This window comes from Oryctolagus cuniculus, chromosome 4 (assembly GCF_964237555.1).
Source record: "Oryctolagus cuniculus chromosome 4, mOryCun1.1, whole genome shotgun sequence".
Classification (NCBI taxonomy): Eukaryota; Metazoa; Chordata; class Mammalia; order Lagomorpha; family Leporidae; genus Oryctolagus; species Oryctolagus cuniculus.
The window spans coordinates 104119981-104144223 of record NC_091435.1 but is presented as its reverse complement, the minus strand read 5'-3'; the positions used below and the strand labels follow the sequence as shown (position 1 = coordinate 104144223).

Below are 24243 nucleotides of genomic sequence, written 5' to 3'. Positions count from 1 at the left end.
CTGATATAGGGATATCTTTTTAAAAATATTTACTTATTTATCTGAAAGTCAATGCTACATAGAGAGGGCTAGATAGATAGAGATCTTCTTTCTGCTGTTTCACTTCCCTGATGGCCCAATGGCCAGGTCAGAGCCAGGAATTTTATCTGTGTCTCCCACATGGGTGGCATGAGCCCAAACACTTGATTTTCTGCTGGTTTTCCCAGGCCATTAACAGAGAACTGGGTTGGAAGTGGCACACAATATGGGATGCTGGCCTCACAGGCATCAGCTTTATTGGCTATGCCAAAATGCCAGTCTCAGGAACCTCTTTCTTGTATTAGGGTGGGATGGGGAATCAGCTGTATGCTTAGAGAGAAGCCAGGTTAATCTTTCCCAACATAAGATGAATGAGTTCAGATATTTTATACCTGAGCTGGGGTACAAGCATGTGAGATAAGCTCAGCCACTTGGATGCCATTTCCTAGTACTTTAATGTGAAAGATATAGGAGAAATTCAATATTATTCTGTTTATCAAGATCTTGCCATTGACAGTGGAACTGATTTTTTGTTTATTTGCTTACTTAAGAAATAAAAATTTTAAAAAATTATTAAGAAGCCACAATACTACCATGGTAGAAGAGTGTTCTTAATGGAGTGGTGGCAGTGGTTAATGTCTCAAACATCATTATCCTAAACTGACTATTCCTACAGAGGGACCTTGGCAGTGGTCTCTGACACCCAGCTTCTCTGTTACTGCCTGGTTCTTGATATCTTCTATAACTTCTGTAAACTCTTATATAGTTCATAGAAACTATGTGTACAGTTCATATATACTTTTTAAAAAGCTATTTATTTTATTCTTGAATTAGACATGATTTGTTTCAAACTGGTATAACTACATGCACATATACTTTATATGAGACACCTGGGAACCAGCTGCAACCCTCCAATACTCATGGTTAAGACTAAGAATGAAATGAGTCTCCTTTCAGATTTCCCAAAGTATAAAACTGATTTCTGCCATTTACTCAACATTTAGAATTTTTTTTGTAATTGCTTTCAAGATGATAAGTAGAAACTTTCCTATCTAGTACTTGTATTTTAAGAATCAGAGAGAGATCTTCCATCCATTCCTTCATTACCCAAGTGTCTGCATAAACTGGGCTTGAGGCTGGTACTCAGGCTGGGGCAGGGCCTGCCTGAAGCTAGGAACGAGGAGTTTCATCTGGGTCTCTTAGTCTCCTACATAGGTGGCAGAGGCCCACATACTTGGGTTATCTTCCTCTGCAGGAAGCTAGATCAAAAGTGGAGCAGGCAGGAATCCAGCTAGCACTCATATGGGCTGCCACTGTGCCACAACACCAGCCCCTCTTCAGAGAATTTTTATGATGACCAAGTGGGCTTCAGTCTGTACTAGGGGCTACATGCAAGTAGGAGTGACATTCTGCCTGAGACCTGGAATTCCATGAAAAGAAATCCCTGGAGACAATACCAATTATCAGTAAATTATCTGTTGCAGAAGTAAATGACCTCATGAGTCTGGTGATTAGAACCTTGTAGGGCTGGTGATTAAGGATCTTGTAGGACCAGCTGTGGCACTCCTGCAATTCCGTGTGGTGATTTTAGCGTGAGACTTGGCAGTAGATGGTATCTGCATTCAAGACCCTGTGCAGGCATTCCATTCCCTGCATACTACTCTGGAGAAGCAAAAGGATTAGCTTTCGTTGGTTCACTCAGAAATTCAGGAAGTAATCAAGTTTAGAATCCTGCAGGAAATCTCCCTTCAAATTTAATTGCCAATATTTGGTCATTTGCCTACTTCCAAAATAATACATTTGGTTAAAGACTTAACTTGTATTTAGCTTGAACTGTGTTACCTGAATTAATATCATGGCAACTAGAATCAAATGACCCGTTAAACTATCAGGAATTACCCCTGGAGCTCACTCCTAAACCATTAAGCATATGGTAGAGACGACGTACCATATTTGTAGACATTGTACTACATAGCTAAAAAGAGTATATGGCATAAAGGGACAAGACAAACCAGCATTTTCTATGTACACATGTATATACATATAATAAAATAAAAAATTTCATAAAATATAAAATTACATAACTTAAAACTATATAATACTTTAAATGTATCCTATGGATAAAAGGTTAAAAACAATATTTCAGTTTATTCACTGAGTGCTTGGGTTCCAATATAGAGTGTAAAGGTCTTTTTCTGTTCCTGAGCACCTAACACAGTCAGTTTCACATCTTAGACGTTTAATAAAGGCTGTTGAATAGAAAAAGCAGAAAAATCAATGTTGGCTCAATTACTTACTTTATTTAAATAGACACAGCCTACATTATAAATTTTTTGCCTTTAGAGTGACCTTTCCAAAACAGATCATTCACATTCTTCTGATTTGGGGAATGAGAAAGCCAATGAAAAAATAAAGTTGAATTGCCTATTTTTTTTTATTGGTTTTGTAGCCTGAGCATTAGTGTTTGCCAAATGTAATGAAGGTATGGAAAGAATAATAGGAAAAGAGCAAATGCAAATATTTGAGGTGTAAGATTAAAGGAAATGCATCCTTATGTTAATTGTCAGGGGCCTATAATCTATTCAAATGAAATTGTCCTTGGAGGGTGACAGGTTCTACTTGCTGAAGGGAAGCTAAAACACTAAGAGACAATGTGCTCTAAGTTAAGAAATAAAAATGAAATTATCTCAATTTTGAATTGTAGGTCACATATGTGCTTTGAGGTAAATAGAACAAAAATGGCAGTGATGAAATGAAAATAAGAAACCAGTGATATGAGAGTGATAAATAAAAACTGCGAACAGCATCACCATTTTCTCCAAATACTAGAAGGTTCCGAGAATTGTATTAACCTTTAAATTCTGTCTCTGTTTTGAATTGAATTTGAGTGCAGAAATATACTTTTTCTTTTTGAGTACTATGTGGTAGGAGGGCATGATCCTAGAATATTCTAGCATAGGGGCTGGCGCTGTGGCATAGTGGTAAAGCCACTGCCTGTGGAGCCAGCATCCCATATCCTGGCTCCTCTACTTCCAATCCAGCTCCCTGCTAGTGCTCCTGGAAAAGCTCTCTGTAAACAGCACTAGAGACTTCATGAATCATAAATATTCTAACTTTATGCCGTACATCTGATGAGGACCATTTAGGCATGATATTTCAACACTGTCTTCTGAATTTAACTACTCATTTAAGAGATTGTCGGATCCATACTACACATTTTACCCTGTCAATTGTATGAACAGACAATAGTGAACTGATGCCTATGTCAACTTAAACCCTTTCTTTCTCACAGGGAAGAAAAACACTACCAAATTATATCAATTTTCCTATGCTTTATTGAAGACCATCTCACATTGTAGTAGCTTAAAATGATAACTATTTAATTTGTCCTATATTTGTTCATGTGGTCACTTGGGCTGGACTCACATGTGTGATTCTTCTCGTCTGGATTGAGCTGGTCAATATATCTCATGGCTATGTCTACATTCTATACCCAATGCTTCTGTTGACAAATTGGGTATTATCTAGTAAAGAAGGCCTTAGCTTATTGTGGGGTGTCTTGGTCCAGATTATTATCTCTGATGCAAGAAAATGTTTTAAGGATGATATGTAGGTAAAGGTCAGCAAAGAAACAAGATTTATTTACATGCAAATGGGAAGCACATACCCTGGGAGGCATATGGAAATGCTCAAGAGAGAGCAGCTCTCCAGAAGAGTTGTGTCCATCCCTTATATGAACTAGAGGCATAAGGGAGTGCTGTCTGTGGTAGAGCTTAATTGAATATTCAAAAGGGGCTGTGTTTGGTTTGGGATTTGAATGCTACCCATATCTTTGCTTTAATTTGGAAAATTTCAAAATGTTGTGGTATAAAGTACATAGTGGTATAGGTGTGTCAGCCATGGTAATTTAATTATAATGACCTAATGATGAGTTGAAGGTCATTCCAGGGATGCAGCTTTCAGCCATGTTGGATATTTTTAAGCAGTGCTGGTTGTAAGTGGCAAAACCACGAGAACATAATTTTCTCTTGTGTGGCCAGGGGCAAAGGGTTGGGGCAGTGCAAGTGGGGTTACAGCTCAGATGGATCAGTAGGAATGGCTGGTAATCCCAGTTCCTCCTTGCTAGCCACCTCCCTGCCTACATCAAGGTGATCAGCTCTTCTCTGCTCCATGTGTCTCGTCTCCTTCCAACAGGCTAGCATAGTAATGCTCATATGGTGACTTCATAGACTTCCAGAAAGACAGAAAGAGAGAGATGGAGAGGAGAGACATATGACAGGTGGAATCTTTTGAGTAGCTTACTACTTATGCAATTTTCTGTTGATCAAAGCAAGTATAAAAGCCAAACCATACTCAAGAGTTCTAGAGATGCCCAAGAAACTCAATAAATATTAAACAAATACTCCAGTTATGAATTGGGCAATAGACTTGGACAAGCATTTTTCAAAAGAAGGAATTCAAATGGCCAACAGACAGATTAAAAAAATGCTCAGGATCACTATCCATCAGGGAAATGCAAATCCCCCCCCCCCCCACTGCCCTGTTAGAATAGCTCTCACACAGAAATCAACAAACAATAAATGCTGGTGAGGATGTAGGGAAAAATGTACCCTAATTAACTGTTGGTGGCAATGCAAACTCTTGCAGGCATTGTGGAAGACAATATGGAGATACCTCAGAAATCTGAAAACAGATCTACCATATCACCCAACAATCCCTCTCCTGGGAATTCACCCAAGGGAAATGAAATCAGCAGATGAAAGAGTTATTGGCACCCCCATGTTGTTTGTAGCTCAGTTCACAATAGCTAAGATATGGAATCAACTCAGATGTTCATCAACTGGATAAGGAAATTATGGTAGATGTATTCTATGGAATACTACTCAGAGGTTAAAAAAAAAAGAAATTCTGTATTTTGTAATAAAATGAATGTAACTGGAAAACATTATACTTAATGCAATTAGCCAGTCTCCAAAACACAAATACCATACGTTTTCCCTGATCTGTGATAACTAATAGAATATCTAAAATATGATGTATAGGAATGAAATTAACATTTTGAGACTTGGTGATTATTTACAGTTCTTGTCTCTACTGTTGAGGAATAGCTTTTTTAAAAAAAATTTCCTACTTACTGTAGGGTTAATCTTATCATTATAAAGTAAACTGAAAATAGATCTTTGTAAAAATTAAGAGTAGGAATAGGAGGAAGAAGAGTGGGAGCATGGGCAGGAGGGAAGGTGTGGTGGGAAGTATCACTATGTTCCTAAATCTATATATGTGAAATGAATGAAATGTGTATAACTTAATAAAATCTTAACAAATTCAACAGATATGGAAGTAACTTCTATCTCTCAGTGGAATAAGCTACACAGATGTATTATAAAAGAGTCTACATACAGAAATGGGGATAATTGTAGCCATTTTTGCAAACAAGCTATCATACATCTTTCTTCATCAATTGTCTGGAGCATGAGTTTAGGCTTGCTAGTATCAATAATGATATTAGTTTTGATTTTGTTTTTCCTAGGATAAGCCAAATTCAAATTTAGCTAAAAGGATATATTTGCAATAAGTGGTGTAGTCATGTATTTTGTGAATTTTCAAGGATGTAATATGCAAATCAAATAATCTCTTCTAATGATGATTTAAATACAATAATCCATTGTTAACTATGGAGTATAGTAGTTATAGTCCCTAAAAGAATTAACAATTGTAAAAAAAAATTAGGCTAGCTGGCCTCTCCTCTGTGCACTCATCGTGTAAACACAGTCAGTGTTGAAAGGTGTGACTTGTTACTTCTGTGATTTCATTTTGAAGTTTCTCAGCACGTGGTACAATGAAAGCTCATTCAGTTTTACAGTGGGTGGCATCTTGTGCCCCTGGTTGAGTTTAGAAGGAACATTTGAAAGAGACTCAGCATTTCCAACATCAATTCACTAATTCACTCATTCGGAAGTGACTCATGAAGATTTTAGATGTCTTTGTTTCAATATTCATGTTTCTCCAGTTTTCTTTTGCCTTACTTGGTTGAAAGGAAAAGATTTGTCAGCAGAGTGAAGGTATTTCATCTCCTTCAGTGTTGCTGCTGGGAGTTATTAATTAGGTTTCTGAGTTTGGCACTGTTCTTTCCTGGTCACCGTGATGTGTCATTGAAACAGACCCATTAAAATGAGTGATGTGTGTTGTAATTTCATTAGTGTCATCAATAATGTATTACACTTTCCTTTTAGTAGTCTCTTTGTGTTGTGTGTGGGTCAGGATGACTGTATGAATTACATTTATAAGATCCAAATTGTTACAGATGAAGGAAGATAGGCATGAGGGTGAATTAATGTTATTTTAAACACGATAACTTCTAAAATGATTTCAATTAAATAATATTTTAATTAGGTCTGATGTCTCTTCATGCCATGCTGAGATCCATGTTGTGTGTATGCAAATAGGGTGGTGATTTATTGAATGAAAACTGTCTAACAGACTTTTTTTTTTTCCTGCGGGGAAACTTCTGAATTAGACTAAAGCAGGTTGTATGGAAGAGAAGCAAATGGTTCACTAGGGAATATCAAGTGTGCGTTTGTAAAGGGCAGATCTGGACATGGAAACCCGCATTGTTTATTTTCTTGCTTCCTTCACCACATTTTCCTGGTGCACATGGCCTTTTTGAGTGGCTGTTGGTTGATTGCCAGACTGCCCTATTCTTAAAATCATGGGTGCATAATTGTGATAAGAGACTTATTTGGGCACTCTTAATCTACTGTGTGCTATTGAAATGCTTCAGCTCCATCTGACTGAGTTCAGTTTGGTGAGAATACTCAGAGCTTTTTCTTTAGAAGCTTTTATCAGAAGAATCAATCCAATTGAAATATCTCAAAAGGATGAAGCACGGACACATTAAAAATGGCAAATAGTTTTTCTTCTACACATGATTTTGGGATAGTTAGGGTTAATGGTTTACTAACTAAGTATGTTCCCAGATTAAGAAATATATGGGAATATATGTGATGAATTGTAAACTATGGATTTTGTTTTGTTTCAGTCTTCCATTCAAATATTAAAAGTAAAATTATATAATGCTACTTTTTCAGAAAGGTCTCCAAATACAAAATTCATTGTGTGTGATCAGGAAGCTAAATCATTTTTAATATACAAAAGAGAAATTAGAAAAGATGAGCTACTTCTGATCAGTAGGAGAAATGACCTTTCTCATGAAAATGTTAGAAGATTATTTTTGTAATCCCAAATTTGTTTTTAAAATAATATAATCTGTTGGGGAGAAAAGTGTATTCCTACTATTATAATAAAGATCAACTAATGTGTGATGTATCAACAGCTATCCAAATAAAGATTTCTCTTAAAATTAAGATGAAGGAATCCTAGCCACTTAGATTGAACTACAACTTCTGTATGTATAGTTTTATGTTTATTTGTATCCAATTTGGGTAGAAATGAATTGTTTATCTTACATAATAACTTGCCACAAATCTACTACTTGAATAATGTAGCATATGGAAAATATGTTTAGCTCCTTGTAGAATTTTATCTTCCAAAAAAGAGACGCATTTCTGTTCACTTGGTTCATTTACAGTGATTATAAAAGCATGCTACTATCTTGCTTACTATTTAGGAAAAGCAAGTTCTGGCGTATTCTAGACTCCATTGCATTGGTCTTTAAGAAGGACTGTGCTCCGATTTTCAGTTTAATATTAAAAAATAGTATTTCTTGTGCTTTAGAAAAATGGGCAGATTAAGGTATAGTTTTACTCTTCTACATTATATCTCTTCTGGATATTTTATGATAAATATGGCTAAAATTTTGTATAAATGTGTTAGTGGCAGCCTCTACTTACATGAATTGCCATTGAGAAATTAATCCTGTAACTATTATGAGTATTTTTTAATATCATCCTAACACTAAATTGAATCTTAATGATGTATAATTATTTAATAACATATACTATGTATATAGGAATATACTTTATGCAACTGGATTTTAAAATTGTGGAAATGTCACTATAATGGCCTGAGAATTTGTAAACATACTCTGCATAATATACTAATTGCAGTGGTACAACTTATTTAAGGAGAAGACATTGATAACTATGGTTATAACAGGATTTTGTTGTTTTTTTTTATCATGCAAAGGAATATATAATTAAGGAATGGAAATATTTAGTAAACATTTTGGAAATATCTATTGCAGTATTAAATTCTAGAAATATATTTCCCAAGAAATGACTCATAATTAAACCTGAAACTGCTAGAATTTGACATTATAAATATTATGAAATATAATTAAATTTTAATTACACTAATTTAGCTTTTTGTGGTAAAAAGGTATAAGATTCCTACATAGAGTACTTTTTTAAAAGGTATTTACTAATATGTTATGTTCTCAGAGTCACAGCAAATGCATGGTAATTACTATAAATTACTATACCATGATCCTCATCAATTCTCATATCAATGTGATCCATCTCAAATTGATTTTTATATATGATGAGACATAGAGATCTAGTTTCATTCTTCTACATGTATACACCTAACTTTTCTAGAACCATTTATTGAATATATTATACTTTCTCCAATGTGTGGTTTGGGCACTTTTGTAAAAATCCTTTGACTGTATAGGGATTAATTTCGGGTTTAATTTCTGGGTTCTTTCTTCTGTTCCCTAGACCTAGGTGTTGATTTTATGCAAGTATTGTGCTGTTTTAATTACTATAGCTTTCTTTTTTTTAAGATTTATTTATTTATTTGAGAGGCAGAATTACAGACAGAGTCTTCCATTCACTGGTTCACTCCCCAAATAGCTACAATGGCAGGAGCTTAGCCAATCAGAAGCCAGAAGCCAGGAGCTTCTTCCTGGTTTTCCACGCCAGTGCAGGGGCCCAAGAACTTGGGGCACCCTCTACTTCTTTCCCAGGCCATCAGCAGGGAGCTGAATTGGAAGTGGAGCAGCCGGGACTCAAAACCCTGCCTATATGGGATGCAGGCACCACAGGCAGATGCTTAACCCACTATGCTACAGTGCCAGCACCTACTATAGCTTTCTATAGCTTTGAAATCCGTGATTGTGATGCCTCCAGTTTGACTTTTTTTTTTTTTTCAGAGGATCCCTTTGGATATTCTGGGTCTTCTGAGATTCCATATAAGTTTTAGGAGTGTTTTTCTCTAATTCTGTCAGGAATGTCACTGGCATACTGATGGGGATTGCATTGAATTTGTAGATTAGTAATTATAGACATTTTAATGATATTAATTCTTCCAATCCATGAACAAGGAATAGTTTTCTGTTTTTTTTTTGTGTGTGTGGGTGCCCTAGATGACTTCTTTCATCAGTGTTTTCTAATTTTCATTACAGAGATTTTTCCCTTCTTTGGTTAAACTTATTCCTAAATACTTGATTTTTTGTTGCTATGTGAATGCAGTTTATTTCTTGATTTCTCTTTCCCTGAGTTCATCATTAGTATATAAAGAAACTACTGATTTTTTTTTTTTTTTGACAGGCAGAGTTAGAGAGTGAGAGAGAGAGAGAGACAGAGAGAAAGGTCTTCCTTCCATTGGTTCACCCCCCAAATGGCCGCCATGGCCAGTGCACTGCACCAATCCGAAGCCAGGAGCCAGGTGCTTCCTCCTGGTCTCCCATGCGGGTGCAGATGCCCAAGGACTTGGGTCTTCCTCCACTGCACTCCCGGGCCACAGCAGAGAGCTGGACTGGAAGAGGAGCAACCGGGACAGAATCCGGCACCCCAACCGGGACTAGAAACCACTGATTTTTGTTTGTTGATTTTGTAAACTTCAACTTAACTAAATTGGTTTATCAGTTCTAACAGCTTTTTGATGGAATATTTAGGTTTTGCTATATACAACATCATGTCATCTACAAACAGGTGTATTTTGACTTCTTCCTTTTCAATTTTGATGCCCTTTATTTCTTTCTCCTCCATTATTGATTTTACTAATACTTCCAGTACTGTATTGAATAGAGTGGTGAAAGTGGACGTCCTTATCTTATTCCAGATCTAGTATCATTCTGTATGATATTGGCAGATGGTTTTTCATATACAAACTTTATAATTTTGAGATATGTTCTTCTATGCCTACTTTGGGAGATTTTTTTTCTTTGTGAAGGAATGCAGGTCTCCTACAATCACAGGGAGGAGGGGATCCATTCTCAGCCTCCCTCAACCACTCAAAGAGCCATGGTGATTCTTTTTTTTTTTTTTTTTGAAGATTTTTTTGTTGTTGTTTATTTGACAGGTAGAGTTACAGACAGTGAGACAGAGAGACAGAGAGAAAGGTCTTCCTTCCGTTGGTTCACTCCCCAAATGGCCGCCACAGCCAGCATGCTGCACTGATCCAAAGCTAGGAGCCAGGTGCTTCCTCCTAGTCTCCCATGTGGTTGCAAGCCCAAGGACCTGGGCTATCCTCCACTGCCCTTCGGGGCCACAGCAGAGAGCTGGACTGGAAGAGGAGCAACCGGGACTAGAACCTGGCACCCATACGGGATGCCGGCGCCACAGGCAGAGGATTAACCTAGTGCGCCACCGTGCCGGCCCCAGAGCCATGGTGTTTCTAATGCCGTCTGCCTAACCAGTAGTGGTTGGTCAGTGCTCTTGGCAAGTTGAGTCCAAGCACCATGATAGATTGAGAGGGAGATGGGAGATTCTCAGATCTAAGTGGGTGCCCTGCCCCCCGTCAAATACAAGCCAGACTCAAAGTCAGCGGGGACCATGGATTTATCCCTCCAATAAAATTCCCAAGTCACATGTGGACTGGAGCAGCCCCTATTTGCCTTATTAAGAAGACATTTCCTCCCTGCTGTTGATTGGGTGCCTTGCTCCAAGAATATGGCTTCTCCAGCTGCTGGCTGTTTGAGTCACCAGTGGTTTCCTGCTAATTGCTGCGTGATTGTAATGCCCCTGCTGCGCCACAGTGTCTCTCTTCCTTTTGTAGAATTTCCACTGCAAACTCTTCTCCAGCTGTCCTATGGGAATGCAGTTCCTCTTCCTTTCTTCTGTTATCTTCGTGTGCTCAGAATCAGCATGTCTTTTCCCTATTCTGCCATCTTGGAAGTGGGGAAAACTCTTATTTAAATTGTTGTATTTTGGGAAGAAGAACAAAGATTTTCTGAGTACAAAGTTCTTCATATTTCCTCAAGGTGTTTAATAAAGCAGCTTCATATTTATCAGTTGTGTACCTTATTGCCAATTGACGTCTTCTTCACCTGGAAAAGTGGCTTGCTGCAATTGTATGTATGGACATAGATGGTACATTTCCCAGGCCAGGTAACCAAATCAACAGATGACGAGGCAAGTGGATTCTTCCCTATTGTCAAAGCAGTTAAATCCTGCTCTTTTTGTTCACCTGTGGACTGCAGAGCCCCTGTGCTCTATGTAAGTTCATTATACAAAGGAATTCAATTATTTACATATCTACCTCTTACATATACCATGGAATATCAACTCCTTCACCTAACCTGGGTTGAGAATAAACCAATAATTAGGTAATCTATAACTTTCTGCTGAAATATGCCTCTATTTATGAATGAGTTTAATTAAAATGACTATTATACATTTTCCCAACCAAATTCCCCCTTTTCAATAATTCAGCTAAGATACCAGGCATCATCTTAGCATTATACACAACATATTTGTAAGAAGATAGTATTCTAAATGCCAAATACATACAAAAGAAAAGAGAATAGTATAAGGAATTCCATCACTCAGGTTCAACAATTATTAACTAGTGGTCAATCATATTCCATGTTACTACTTCATCCTCCTTGGTGCCTTTAAATTTTTTGAAGCAAATTCTAGGTGTAATGACATTTTATTTGTAAACATTACTGTATGTATTTGCAGAAGAGAAGGTTACTTTTAGAAAACAAATTGATGATACCTAAAATATCAACAATTCCTTAGTATCACCCAATAGTCAATTAGTATTTAAGTCTGTACTGCTTATATTTTGTGTGTTTGTATAATATCCTGCTAAGGACTATACTTTGTGACTAGTTAATATGTTTCTTGAAGTCTAGAGCAGTATTTCTAAATTTTGCTTCATTAGGTATCTTTTATCAATGCCTGCAGACATTTTTGGTGTTTACTAAAGATGGGTGCTATTTATGTCTACTGTGTGGAGGTCAAGGATACAGCTAAGCATCCTCCAATGCACAAGACAGCTATCAGAAAAAAAAGAATTATCTGATCAAAAATGTCAAAAGGGCAAGATTGAGAAACTGATATATAGGTTCCTCTTTCACATATTTGTTTATTTGTAATTCATTTGTTGAATAAATGAGGTCATTTGTCCTAGAGTTTCCTATAATCTGTGTGTGGTTGATGACATACAGTAGTATCCTTTAGCATATTTCGCTGCCCCTCCTTGTGTTTATTGGCAGTCAGAACGATGTAAGTTGTAAGAACTAAAAGCTTTTTCAGATTAAGATTCAGTTTTTTAGCAAATCTCCTTCATTCTATTTCATACAGTTGTATACTTCCACCAGGAGTGTGATTATCTCTCTCATCAATATGGGTAACTATTGATGATCAATGCCAGTATTGATTAGTTGACTAGGTGTTCAACAATAGTTAAATTGCATTTTTTGTAATTTATTTTTCATTTATAATGAATATCATTGCTTCTTATAAATATTCATTATCATGTTTGATATTTACACACCCCTGTATCTTTTTCCAGAAACATCCTGTACCATGTTGATGAGAAGACAAGGCAGTTTTCATTACTGGTGGAGGCTTGGGAACACTGCAAGCCACTTGCATCAAATGAGACATTTCAAGAAGCCCTGTCAGAGGTGTTGAACAGCATTAATTCAGCTCAGGTTTACTTCAAAGCAGGACTTGATGTGTTTGAGAGTGTCTTGGTTGAGAAGAACTGAGGAAATGCTCAGCATTTTAAAAAGTTTGTTTACAATTCCACAAGCTAGAGCTCTAATCTGAACAGATTTTCTGAAAATGAAGATTTTTCTCCCCAATGGCTTTTTGACAAGTATAAAGCTATTATTACATTGTATTTTTAATGTACATATAAAAGAGCATTTTGCACATTTAATATTTTTCTTATACCTACATTCGAATATAAAAAAGCAAGTTATTGAAATAAGATTTATCTATTAAAAAGAAGTCTGCTGTATTTTTATATGTATAGACAATTGGGGGTAGGGGGAAGTTCCAAGTTCTGAACAATATTCATGCCTATGGACAGAACACATAAGAACACAGTTATTCCCTGTGATAGAGCAATTAATGACCTAGTTTCTGTCATAGAAATTGCAAGGTGATATGGTTTCAGATTACTTTCACTAGTAAGTGTTCAATATGAAAAATTCAAGTATTCTGACTGATTGGTTGCCCCAAACCACTTTGAATGTTTCTATTTTATGAAATGAAGTTCCTTTTCTTAACATAACTAGATGTAGTAATACACTGGTTATGAAATTGTATTTTTTAAGTATTAATGAAAAAAGAGCTATAAACATTCCAGGGGAAAATCTCAAGGTAACTGCACAGAGTAATTTAAATGTAAATTTTTTCCTAACAACTTATAAGATGACTAGCTTTGAAACCCCTAATTTGCCTCAGTTGATTTTGCAAGAATTTCAGGAGTGATGTATATCTTATGAGGGAGAAAATATTTATTTCTTTTTCTGTTGTTTCTGTTCATGGAACCATTGAAAGAGAGGCAACTCCCAAATGAAAGTGTCTCACATTGCTTCTTGTATCTTTTCTGAAACTGTTTGCTGTAGAGTCAGTTTTCACAGAGTACTATATCATTTCCATAGGAAAGTTGTGAAGTTTCTTTTTGAAAACACAAACTACCTTCAAAAGCATCAAAGTGCTATTTCTACCACAGACCAAAAAAATTTATTATGAAAGAAAGAGTTGTTTTTATCAATGAAAAACACATTAATTCTGTTCATTAATCTTAGTTGTTACTAAGATGAAAATGTGGAAAATATTCATCCTTCTAATTTCAAGTAGAAAATGCAGTGGTAGTATAAGAGTGTGTCTCTCAAAACTTTAATTCTTCTCTCATTTGGAAAATTAATCTTTCCATATTGGCATTGTCATTGAATAGCCCTTGCACCCATTATTTCCTCAGATCCTAAAATTTTGCCTATTAGGCAACAGGTTAAACTTTTAGCTTACCTTTAGAAATTGATTTGAGAATATATTCTCTGGTATGGGATAAAGCAATTGCCCTTAGGAAACATATCCTTGAAATATTTCATATGATTTTTTCTGCTTAATTCAATACTCACCTATCCCCATTACATCCTAGTGAGCCATGTTACACAGTCCCTATATGTCTAAATATGCATTTTTATGGATGAGAATATACCTAATCTTAGTTTAAAAGAAAACTATAGTTGAAGGAAAATAATTACTCTATATTGATTAATTGATTTATAAGAGTAAGCTGTTCCTATCAAACAAAATATTTTTATGTGCAAGACAAAGTAGAGAATCCAGGCGATTACCTAGATAAGTCAAGCAGAAAACCATTTTCTTCTGAATTGCCTATATACACATTTCTACATGTGAAATGAAGCAGCTGTAAGATTTTATTTTTCTAACCAACATACTTGTTTGAAAATTTTTGCCATGTTAAAAACTTTGTATGTGAAAGGGCTAAAAGGATCAGGATCTGACATGGATGATATTAGTGCCCTCTCTTGCTGTGCAAAAATGAACAGTGGAGACGTGGGAATGAACACCTAGACATGCATAGACCCAAATAATAGAAAGCCTTATACGTAAGAATCATACATATTTCATCAAAGGTCAGTGTCTTCATTCCAGTTCTTCATTTGGAGTTAAATTTAAAACAAAATAGTGAACTATTTATCAGTTTGGTAGTTTATCATTTTTGAACAAATTCATAAATAAATCTACTCCCATAATATACAATAACATTAGGAGCATAAAATATTTCCCTTTTCATTTTTGTTTCAAGACTGTATACCTAGGTAAATCAAGCATGATTTCACTGATATTTATGATAATTTCATTATCCTCTACTCCTTACTTTTAAATAATATAGTATTTACTATTTGAAAACTGCAGTTAGCTATGGACTAAGATGTTATTTTTTTTACTCTATTGAAGAGATTATATGAAGATTACAACAGAGATTCAACATCTTGACATCTCTGCAATAAAACTTAACTAGCAGTATTTCTGGCATGGTGTGACTATCAGAAAGTTCTTCCAAATTTATATCATTTCATTTTTTTCCTCCAATAGATGTAAGTTAGTAAAATCTTGGGCAAGTTAATAACAAGTGTTGTGTGAATTTCTCCTTCATCCATAGAATTGTGCAAAGAAACAACAGATCATAAATGATTATTCTCCCAAGAAAATGTGGCAAACATGTACTGCAGGTGGGGTAGCAGTGACATTCAGACCTTTATGGAAACGTGTTAACCTTAGAATTCAAAGCAAACCTATGAGATATTCTAATCTAAGCATTAGGTTCTTGCCTTCATTCAGACAATACATTATCACTCCTAGTGAGACAAGGTAAGCAAAGCTAAGTGATTACAAGACTTGTATGTGGTCTTTTTTTTTTTAATAGCAAAAATGCTGATGATTTTAAGCTTCTCTACTTTCTCATTCAGGGTATCTTGCCCTGTCCCCTAGGAACCAAGGATATAGATGATCTTCCAATGCATTTTATGGAAGCAGCCATTCTATCAGGTATTGCTTAGGCCAGGACTGCTGCTTCGAATTCAAGGTTAGCTCATTCCCTGACTGTACCTGAAAAACAAAATTGTCTCAGGGAATCCAGGCAAGACACACACAGATTGGTACTAAGGAAGAAGTTAGGACAGTTTCTATATGACACCAGAAGTCAGGAAGGAGAAGAACATTGAGAAAGATTTTTTATAAGAGGACTTGTGAATTTAGCATTAAAATCTGCAGTCCAAACCATAGTTACTCAAAATGTGGAATTTGGGGACAGAATCCTAAAAATCTTCATCTTCAGATTTTCAGATGCTTTTTAGGCATGTTGAACTTCAATTTTGTAATCTATATTACTCCCAAGTACTGGGCAAACTTTAGCAGGCAACAAGTCTAAAAAAAATCACAATAACTAGTGGGACCTGAACTTTTCTATTAATGGGACCATTTTAAAAAAAGGAAAAATGGTGGACTCATCTTTAAGAAAAGGAATCAGATGCAGCTAACAGATCTACCTCCTATGTGTCAGGCACTGTTCTAGACTTTTCCCAGGTATTGTTTATTTTTTTCTCATTGAATTTGCACAACCCATTTGAAAAATGAGGAAATTACGTTGAGTGACTTGTCCTAAATTCCAAGATAGTAAAATACACCAAAGTACATTCCTGTTTGTTCCTGCTGGACACTCAAGTTTTCAATCCTGTGTTCTTCCCACTGGGTAGTGTTTTTCACATTGAGTACTACAGAAAACGTTAGAATACTTTCTTTCATTCCAGAAATGGATATAATTGAAAATTATAATGTATTTTTCTGTAAGTGATCAGACTATGCAGTTGCTATTTTCTTATAATGAATGAGTTTGAAGAAGAAAATGACTTCTTTCCCAATGAAAGTATCCCTCCCCAACAATGGTGTACATATGTACATATGTAAGTCTGAAGATATTTATAAAAAAGCTGAAAGTATGTACACCATCGCAGAATCTCCTGACAGCTACATTTACAAATAGATAAAAAGACCCAGATGCCACAGTCTCACAGGGCTCTCAAAAGGCCTATGGAAGTTCATGTTTTAGGTGTCATGACTTAGAATCCAAAGTTTTATGGCATTCTTTAAAATTCCAAATATTTAATTTTTAAGTAAAATATATAGCATATGGTAGCTTTTCCTGCTGGAAAGACAACTCACAAAAATAAAATAAGTGATCTATTACCATCTCACTAATGATGACCGAGTGTCTCTACCTCAAATGAAAAACTGAAATGGTTTGCCAAAAAAAAAAAAGTAGACCTTTGACTAAAATATGTTCATGAGACATTCTATGGTATGTGTAGGTATAAACAATTACTTGAACAATTAAGCTTTCTCTGAACATTACATATTGTCATCTCATTGGTTTAATAAGCTGTTTAAGCTCCTCAGCTTCACATTGGCTTACTAGAAAGGAGTTGTTTTAAACTGCCCACATATTCCAATAAATATATCAGCAACATAATGGTTTCATCCCAGAACTGCAGATACAGCCCAGGGGAAAAAAAACAAATGAACAGCATGAGACTTAAAAAAAAAAAAAAAAAAGAAAGAAATACTCTTTTCAGACACACTAGTGAATTTCTAATTTTTTTTTCTTTTTTTGGCAAGAGTTTAAACTTGTAACGTAAGGCCCAGAAGAATCAGTATGCCGAAAGAACTTAAAAAACTTCACAGAGTTCTAAGCACTCATTGACTGAATATGTTTAGTTGTGTTTGTTTCGTGCAATTCAGAATTTTAGGTGACATAAATTTGAGGAAGAGTAGAAAAGAAATCCACAAAATGTAGCTTTTCCTATTTTTCATCATGTCCACTCAATATTCTGTTTTATTTTTCTAGATACAATCTGAAACTGGGAGTAGACTTTTTTATTCACTGAGAAGTAATTTCAGTGAATATCCATCTCAATTTGGACCTATCTGTTAATCAACCAGAGTTTTAGTTCCATAATACCTTTCCATTTTCCTTTGAAGTGCCTTTAACGTGCCTGGAACTGCCAAGAATCTGAGACCTTGCTTATTGTAAGGTGACATATTTCTTAAAGGCATTTATAATCCATATTCAGATCCAATCTAATTTAAGCAAAGGCTTAAATTGAAGTTGCTTCAGGTAGTATTTGAGGCAGAGAAGCTGCTTCCAACTTCAGTATTTCTGGCTAGATTATTTTGTTTGAATAATGCAGTTATATAATTATCTCTAACCAAAATGATAATTTTGATGTTTTCAGACAAACTCTGATCATCAAGGCCAAAGAAACACATGAATACTCTAATTTCTATTACTGGATTCAGACAAGAGTTAAGTCAGAAGCAATGGATTCAGTGACAATGTCTAGAAAAATGTTTAATGTGTGTGAACATAGACTACTAGTATTGGTCAGTTCCTTCAATGTTTTAAGCCAATAAGCACTGAGGTGACATTTCTCAGAGGGAAACAGATTTTATTTCCCAGGGACTAATTAATATGCACCACCTCAGTTCCCAAAAGACCACACAGGTGCCTGTGCTATGCCATATGTCATGTGCTGTATTCCTGCACGCACAAGAGATTAATATGCGATCATTATTATGAATTATTATGTTGCATTGAAGTTAATGTTGGTCTTTTGTTCTAATTAAAGTACAAACTTGGCATCTCACATGAAGCTTAGTTAGAGAAGTGAAGTTAGAGTTCCTATTTTAATGAACTACATATATTTTTCAATCAAAATGTGTAATTATTTAATTATTCAGCCCACTCAGTAATTACAATTCTCCAACTTATTCAACAAACTTTTATTCAATATGTTAACACACAGATGGCCACAGCTTGGTGTGTGTTTTTTCCTTGGAATTTGTTAACCATTTTTGAATCATACTTTCAGTGTATGTGGTAGTGTTTTAGCAATCTTAATAATATATATTTTTTTACTTTTATATGAAGCTGCTGCAAATGCACTACCTTACTCTGAAAGTTAGAATAAAGTGCTATTACTCTACCAGGAAAATTTTATCATATGTCTTTAGTAAAAAACAAACACATAAACAAAATGCTTTACTACATCATTCCAAGTTGTCTGCAGGAAACAAAATCTGGAGATGGTTAAGTGTAGTTCACATAATTATATCCCAAAGATATTATAATTATATTTAGCAGCTGGTCTAAGACTCTAATAAACAATTTAGTGTTTACATTTCAGACAGAAAGGTTTAGTGGCAAATACATCCACATGTACTCTAACTCGCCACTTGGAGAATATGAATACAATGTATACAATTGTAGTCATAAAAGAAATAAAAAGAATACTTTGAAGGACTAATTTCTTTTCTGTAGACATCTAGAGGATCAGCATGACATCTGGATATTAGTTTTTTATATTTATATATGTGTTTGTGATATTAATATACACCATGCATTTAATACTTTAATCATGTCTGCTATGTAGCAACATTTAGATATATAAGATTTTGTAGTAAGTAAAAGTTCTCAATGGTATAACATTTAAAAATATAGCCTTAAAGTGAAGAATGAAGATGAGCAAGGGAAGATTTGTAGATTCACTGTGGGTAAATTTTAGAGGATAATTTCAGCAAAGAAATGTGCTTTGATTAAAAACCAATGTCAATTAAGAGGTGTCCCAATTATTAAATTGCACTGTACTGTTTTAGTTGTTTGTTCAAAATAATTTGATTATCATCTGTGATTCAGAAATATTTCATTGTACAGAAATTTTCACTGTTATTCTTCTAATTGATTTTTAATGGCATTAATTTAGAGGCATGAGTCTGTAGTGTTATTATTGTACAGTGTTGAGTGTTTCATTTTTATAATGTTTGAATGCTCATCATAAATGTAGTGATTTTTATGTTTATCTCAAGTGTGATCTCAATTTTTTTCCATAACTTCATTTGTTTCTTAACATGACTCAGTATGCAGCTTATCTAGGAAAGTATGTTGTGATGTGGAGTTATAAAAAAATAGATGGTGATACTACATCTATTAAGGATAAACTGAAGAGTTTATGTCAATTGCTTAAATATTTGCACATAATTAAAAATAATACAATGAAATGAAGGCATCTTTTTGACAACATGTTCTGAATCATATATGCAACGAATATGTACATTGAAATGGTAATTTTTAAAACATTCACTTAAAATTACAGATGAAAATGATTGCTATACTGCATTTTTAATTATAAAATATATTATATTTGAAACATACAAACTTGGTTATTAATATATTTTATTAATGAATTATTTTTACACCATATACATCAGACCTAAGTAGGATATTCCCTTGTTTATGGAACTCTCCATATGGTTTTAACATCTTTTTTCTTCTTTTGGTCTTCCATTTTTTTCCTTGAAAATTAGACATCATATTGGTTCTTTAATTTGGAGCTTTTGACAAAGTCAAATATCAGGTAATATTATCTGTATCAACTCTAGGGCTAAAGAGACGTATTTCTCTCATTTGCTTAAAAAAATGCTTTCAGGAGTGTGCCTTTAATATACCAGTTAAGATGCCTGCATCTCATATTAGATTGCCAGGTTCCATACCCAGGTCTGCTACTGGCTCCTGCTTCCTGCTAATGCAATCCTTGAGAAAGGGCGATAATAGCTCAAGTGATTGGTTCCTTCCACTCATATGGGAGAGTCAGGTTGGATTCAAGAATCATGGTTTTGGCTCTAGCCAGGGGCTGTTGAAGGGATTTGGTAAGTAAACCATCGGAAGCAAAATTTCCCTTTCTGCTTCTCTCTCTCCCAATCTCAAACCCAGATAAATAATAAGAATTATTTTAAGATGCTGTCAGTTATTTATCACACAGATAGATAGGGATCTCTATTGCATGTGTAGCAGGTTTTGTCAATTATTTAATTCATTAAACACTTACTAACAGCTTATTCTAGACCAGACATGCTGTTGGGTACTGGAGATATGAAGATGATAAGAATATTTCTGGCCGGCGCCACAGCTCAATAGGCTAATCCTCCACCTAGCGGCACCGGCACATCGGGTTCTAGTCCCGGTCGGGGCGCTGGATTCTGTCCTGGTTGCTCCTCTTCCAGGCCAACTCTCTGCTGTGGCCCGGGAGTGCAGTGGAGGATGGCCCAACTGCTTGGGCTCTGCACCCCATGGGAAACCAGGAGAAGCACCTGGCTCCAGGCTTCAGATCAGCGCGGTGCGCTGGCTGCAGCGTGCCAGCCGTGGTGGCCATTGGAGGGTGAACCAACGGCAAAAGGAAGACCTTTCTCTCTGTCTCTCTCATTATCCACTCTGCCTGTCAAAAAAAAAAAAAAAATATTTCTGGGGCCTGCATTGTGGCGTCCTAGGTAAAGCTTCCATCTGTGACACACACATCACATTTGGGTACCTGTTCCAGTCACGGCTGTTCCATTCTGATCCAGCTCCTGTTAATGTGCCTTGAAAAGCAGTGGAAAATGATCCAAGTGCTTCAGCCCCTATACCCACATGGGAGACCCCGAAGAAGCTCTAGCCATTGCTGTATGGGGAGTGAACCAGAAGATGGAGAATCTTTCTCTGTGTCTCACCCTCTCTTTGTAACTCTGCTTTTCAAGTAAATAAAATAAATCTTTAAAAATAAGTAAATAAAAATTGAGAATAAAGTATACATTAAAAAAGAAAAGAAAGAAAAAAGAGCATTTCCTTTTATAGGACTTCATAGTCAAATAAGTATAATACTGAAGTTTGACTATAGTAATACTAGATTCAGAGACACTTATAGATAGTGTAGTTGTATAGATATAGTTTAATGGTACCATACCACACAATACTCAGGTCACACATTATCTCATTGGGCCTTCTTTGAGGTCCTTTAAGACTAAAGAAGACTGTTTTTTCTCCAGTAGCCCTGCTATACAATACCATTATTTAGAGGCTCTCCATTGTGTCAGGCTCTGGTTGCCAAGCATTACTTGGATGATATCTTTAAATCTTAGAATAGTCTTTGACATAGGTATTATCATTCTGTCCCATTTAATGGATGAGAAATTAAGATTAATAATTTGTAACAGAAATTAAACTATTACACAATAAACATTAGTAAACTTAAAAAAATTGCAAGATAATATGTTATATAAATATGCTATATAATATATTTATATGTAAATATAATTTGCTCAGTAAGATTAAAACAATAAACAGGAGGGGGAATTATAGCAGAGCAAGTTAAACTGCTGATTGGGACACCCAAATCCCATATTAGGTGACACTTTGAGACTTAGCTACTTCAGTTACAATCCAGCTCTCTGCTAATGGGTCTGAGAAATAGCACATTATAGCTCGAATGCTTGAGTTGCCGTTCATGTGGGAGACCTGGATATAATTCCTAGCTCTTGGTTTCAGCCTGGCCCAGCCTTAGCAGTTGCAGGTATTTGGGGAGTGAACCAGAGGATGGAAGATCTCTCTCATTCTGTCATTCTGCCTTTCAAATAAACACATAAATAAATATTTTTATAAAATTATAGTCATGTATTGCTTAACAATGGGAATATGTTCTGAAATGTATCAATATGTGATTTTTTTGTTGTGCAAACATCACAGAGCACGCATATACAAACTAAGATGGTTATCATGTCACTAAGCAATATGACCTTATATGCCCATTGTTGTGTATGTGAACCATTGTCGACTAAAACATGAGACGCATGATTAAACATTATTCATGCATATGTATATATAAAATTTCTTCAGAAAGGTAATGGAAAATGCATAGTATGAAATAACTGGTGTAGATTTTAAGAAGTTTTTGCATCAAAATAAGCTTATATTTTGATTCCATTTTCCACTAGACTTTGAAAGTCTCCTCATAAATACTCAATGTATTAAAATACACAGAGAAAACAATGCACACAGATAATTTAATTCACAATAGTGGGAGAAGAACAGGGGCAGGGAGGTGTACAGAGGACAGTTTTCATTGCAATGATGTGTTTCTGTTATATAGCAAAAGAAATGGAAACAAATGCACTTAAAAATGGGCATGGGAAGTTCTTTCATTCTTCTAATTTTCTTTATATCCTCCCTTATCAATTTGGGAGTGGATACATGTGTGTTACATAATTCTTACTAGTGTTCTGAATTAAAAATAAAATCTTCAAAAACACAAAAAACCTTGATATATACTCTGGTCACGGAGACCACATTTATAACCCCTAACCTAGAATGCCATTGTAAATGACACAATTTTAGAATCGTCCCTATCCTCCTCCCCTACTCAACTACACTAGTCGTATAAAGGCAATTTCTATAAGACATTCTCTGATATTTTAAATGCCAATGGATTTAATTCCAGTATCACTGTATCTTTTGCCAAATTTCTTCCTCTTCATTTGTTTCCTATCCCAGCAAACACACTGGATTTTCAAGGCAGAAAATAAAAAGCACTTTTGATCTGGATAACACACTGAGACAACTAAACAAAAATCAGAAAAATGATACATGAATAAATGAGAATGTCAACAAAAGGCTAGAAAATACAAAAGAGCTGAAGAATACAATAACTGATGAAAAATTTGCTGTATGCACACCAGCAGACTCAATAAAACTAGTCCCTTGAGCTGTACACTGAAAGTCAGGGAAACTGGAGGCATCATCCACCCCTCTCCCTCTGAGAAGAAGGAAAGAGGGCTAGAGGAGACACCTTGGATTCTGTACTTTCTTTCAATATGCAGGGCTATACTGGCCACAACAAATCTTTTCTTTGCCCATGCTGTCAGCTACTCCAAGGCATCTGAACATGCCAGTTCTGCTTATGCTGTAGTTGAAATGAGACAGAAACCAGTTGCTCAGGCAGCATTTTGAAGGATAGTTGCATTGTAATCGTATTCCATTCTCTTCTCCATGCCACCTCCCCCAAGGAAGAAGTCAAGGGTTAAAGCAATTTTCCCTAATACAGAGTTGTGCCAACTTGAGGATGCAGTTGACACAGTTAAGTAAATTGTTCTTACCTGTTTCTATGGAGCTATTTTTGGTTTTGTGCTTTTCCGGAGTAATGACTTCTTAACTTAGCCTTGGTCGTTTGGTCAGCCATTACACAAAAAATAATTTTAAATGGATCACAGACTGGCCAGCACTGCAGCTCACTTGGCTGATCCTCCGCCTGTGGCACCAGCACCCCGGGTTCTAGTCCCTGTTGGGGTGCCGGGTACTGGTCCTGGTTGCTCTTCTTCCAGTCCGGCTCTCTGCTGTGGCCCAGGAGGGCAGCAGAGGATGGCCCAGGTGGTTGGGTCCCTGCACCCGTGTGGGAGACCGGGAGGAAGCATCTGGCTCCTGGCTTCAGATCTGCGCAGCTCTGGCAGTAGCAGCCATTAGTGGAGTGAACCACCGGAAGGAAGACCTTTCGCTCTGTCTATCTCTCACTGTCTATAACTCTCTCTCTCTGTCTCTCTCTCTCTCTCACTAACTCTGCCTGGCAAAAAAAAAAAAAAAAAAAAATCACAGACTAAAATGTAAGAGAACTATGCAACATTAAGAGGAAAA

The 24243-nt window shown here is 35.8% G+C and overlaps 1 protein-coding gene across 12 annotated transcripts in view; it reads left to right on the top strand.

Annotated features, from left to right (window-relative positions):
• NAALADL2 (N-acetylated alpha-linked acidic dipeptidase like 2) overlaps positions 1–19609 on the top strand; it is a 1435315-nt gene extending 1415706 nt beyond the window's left edge. For all 12 annotated transcript variants that reach the window (XM_070072500.1, XM_070072494.1, XM_070072497.1 and 9 more), the window contains one exon: positions 12724–19609. In XM_070072500.1, the coding sequence (XP_069928601.1) occupies positions 12724–12922 (199 nt within the window). In that variant the 3' untranslated portion in view covers positions 12923–19609. The remainder of the gene's footprint in view (positions 1–12723) is intronic.
• Positions 19610–24243: the final 4634 nt, after the last annotated feature.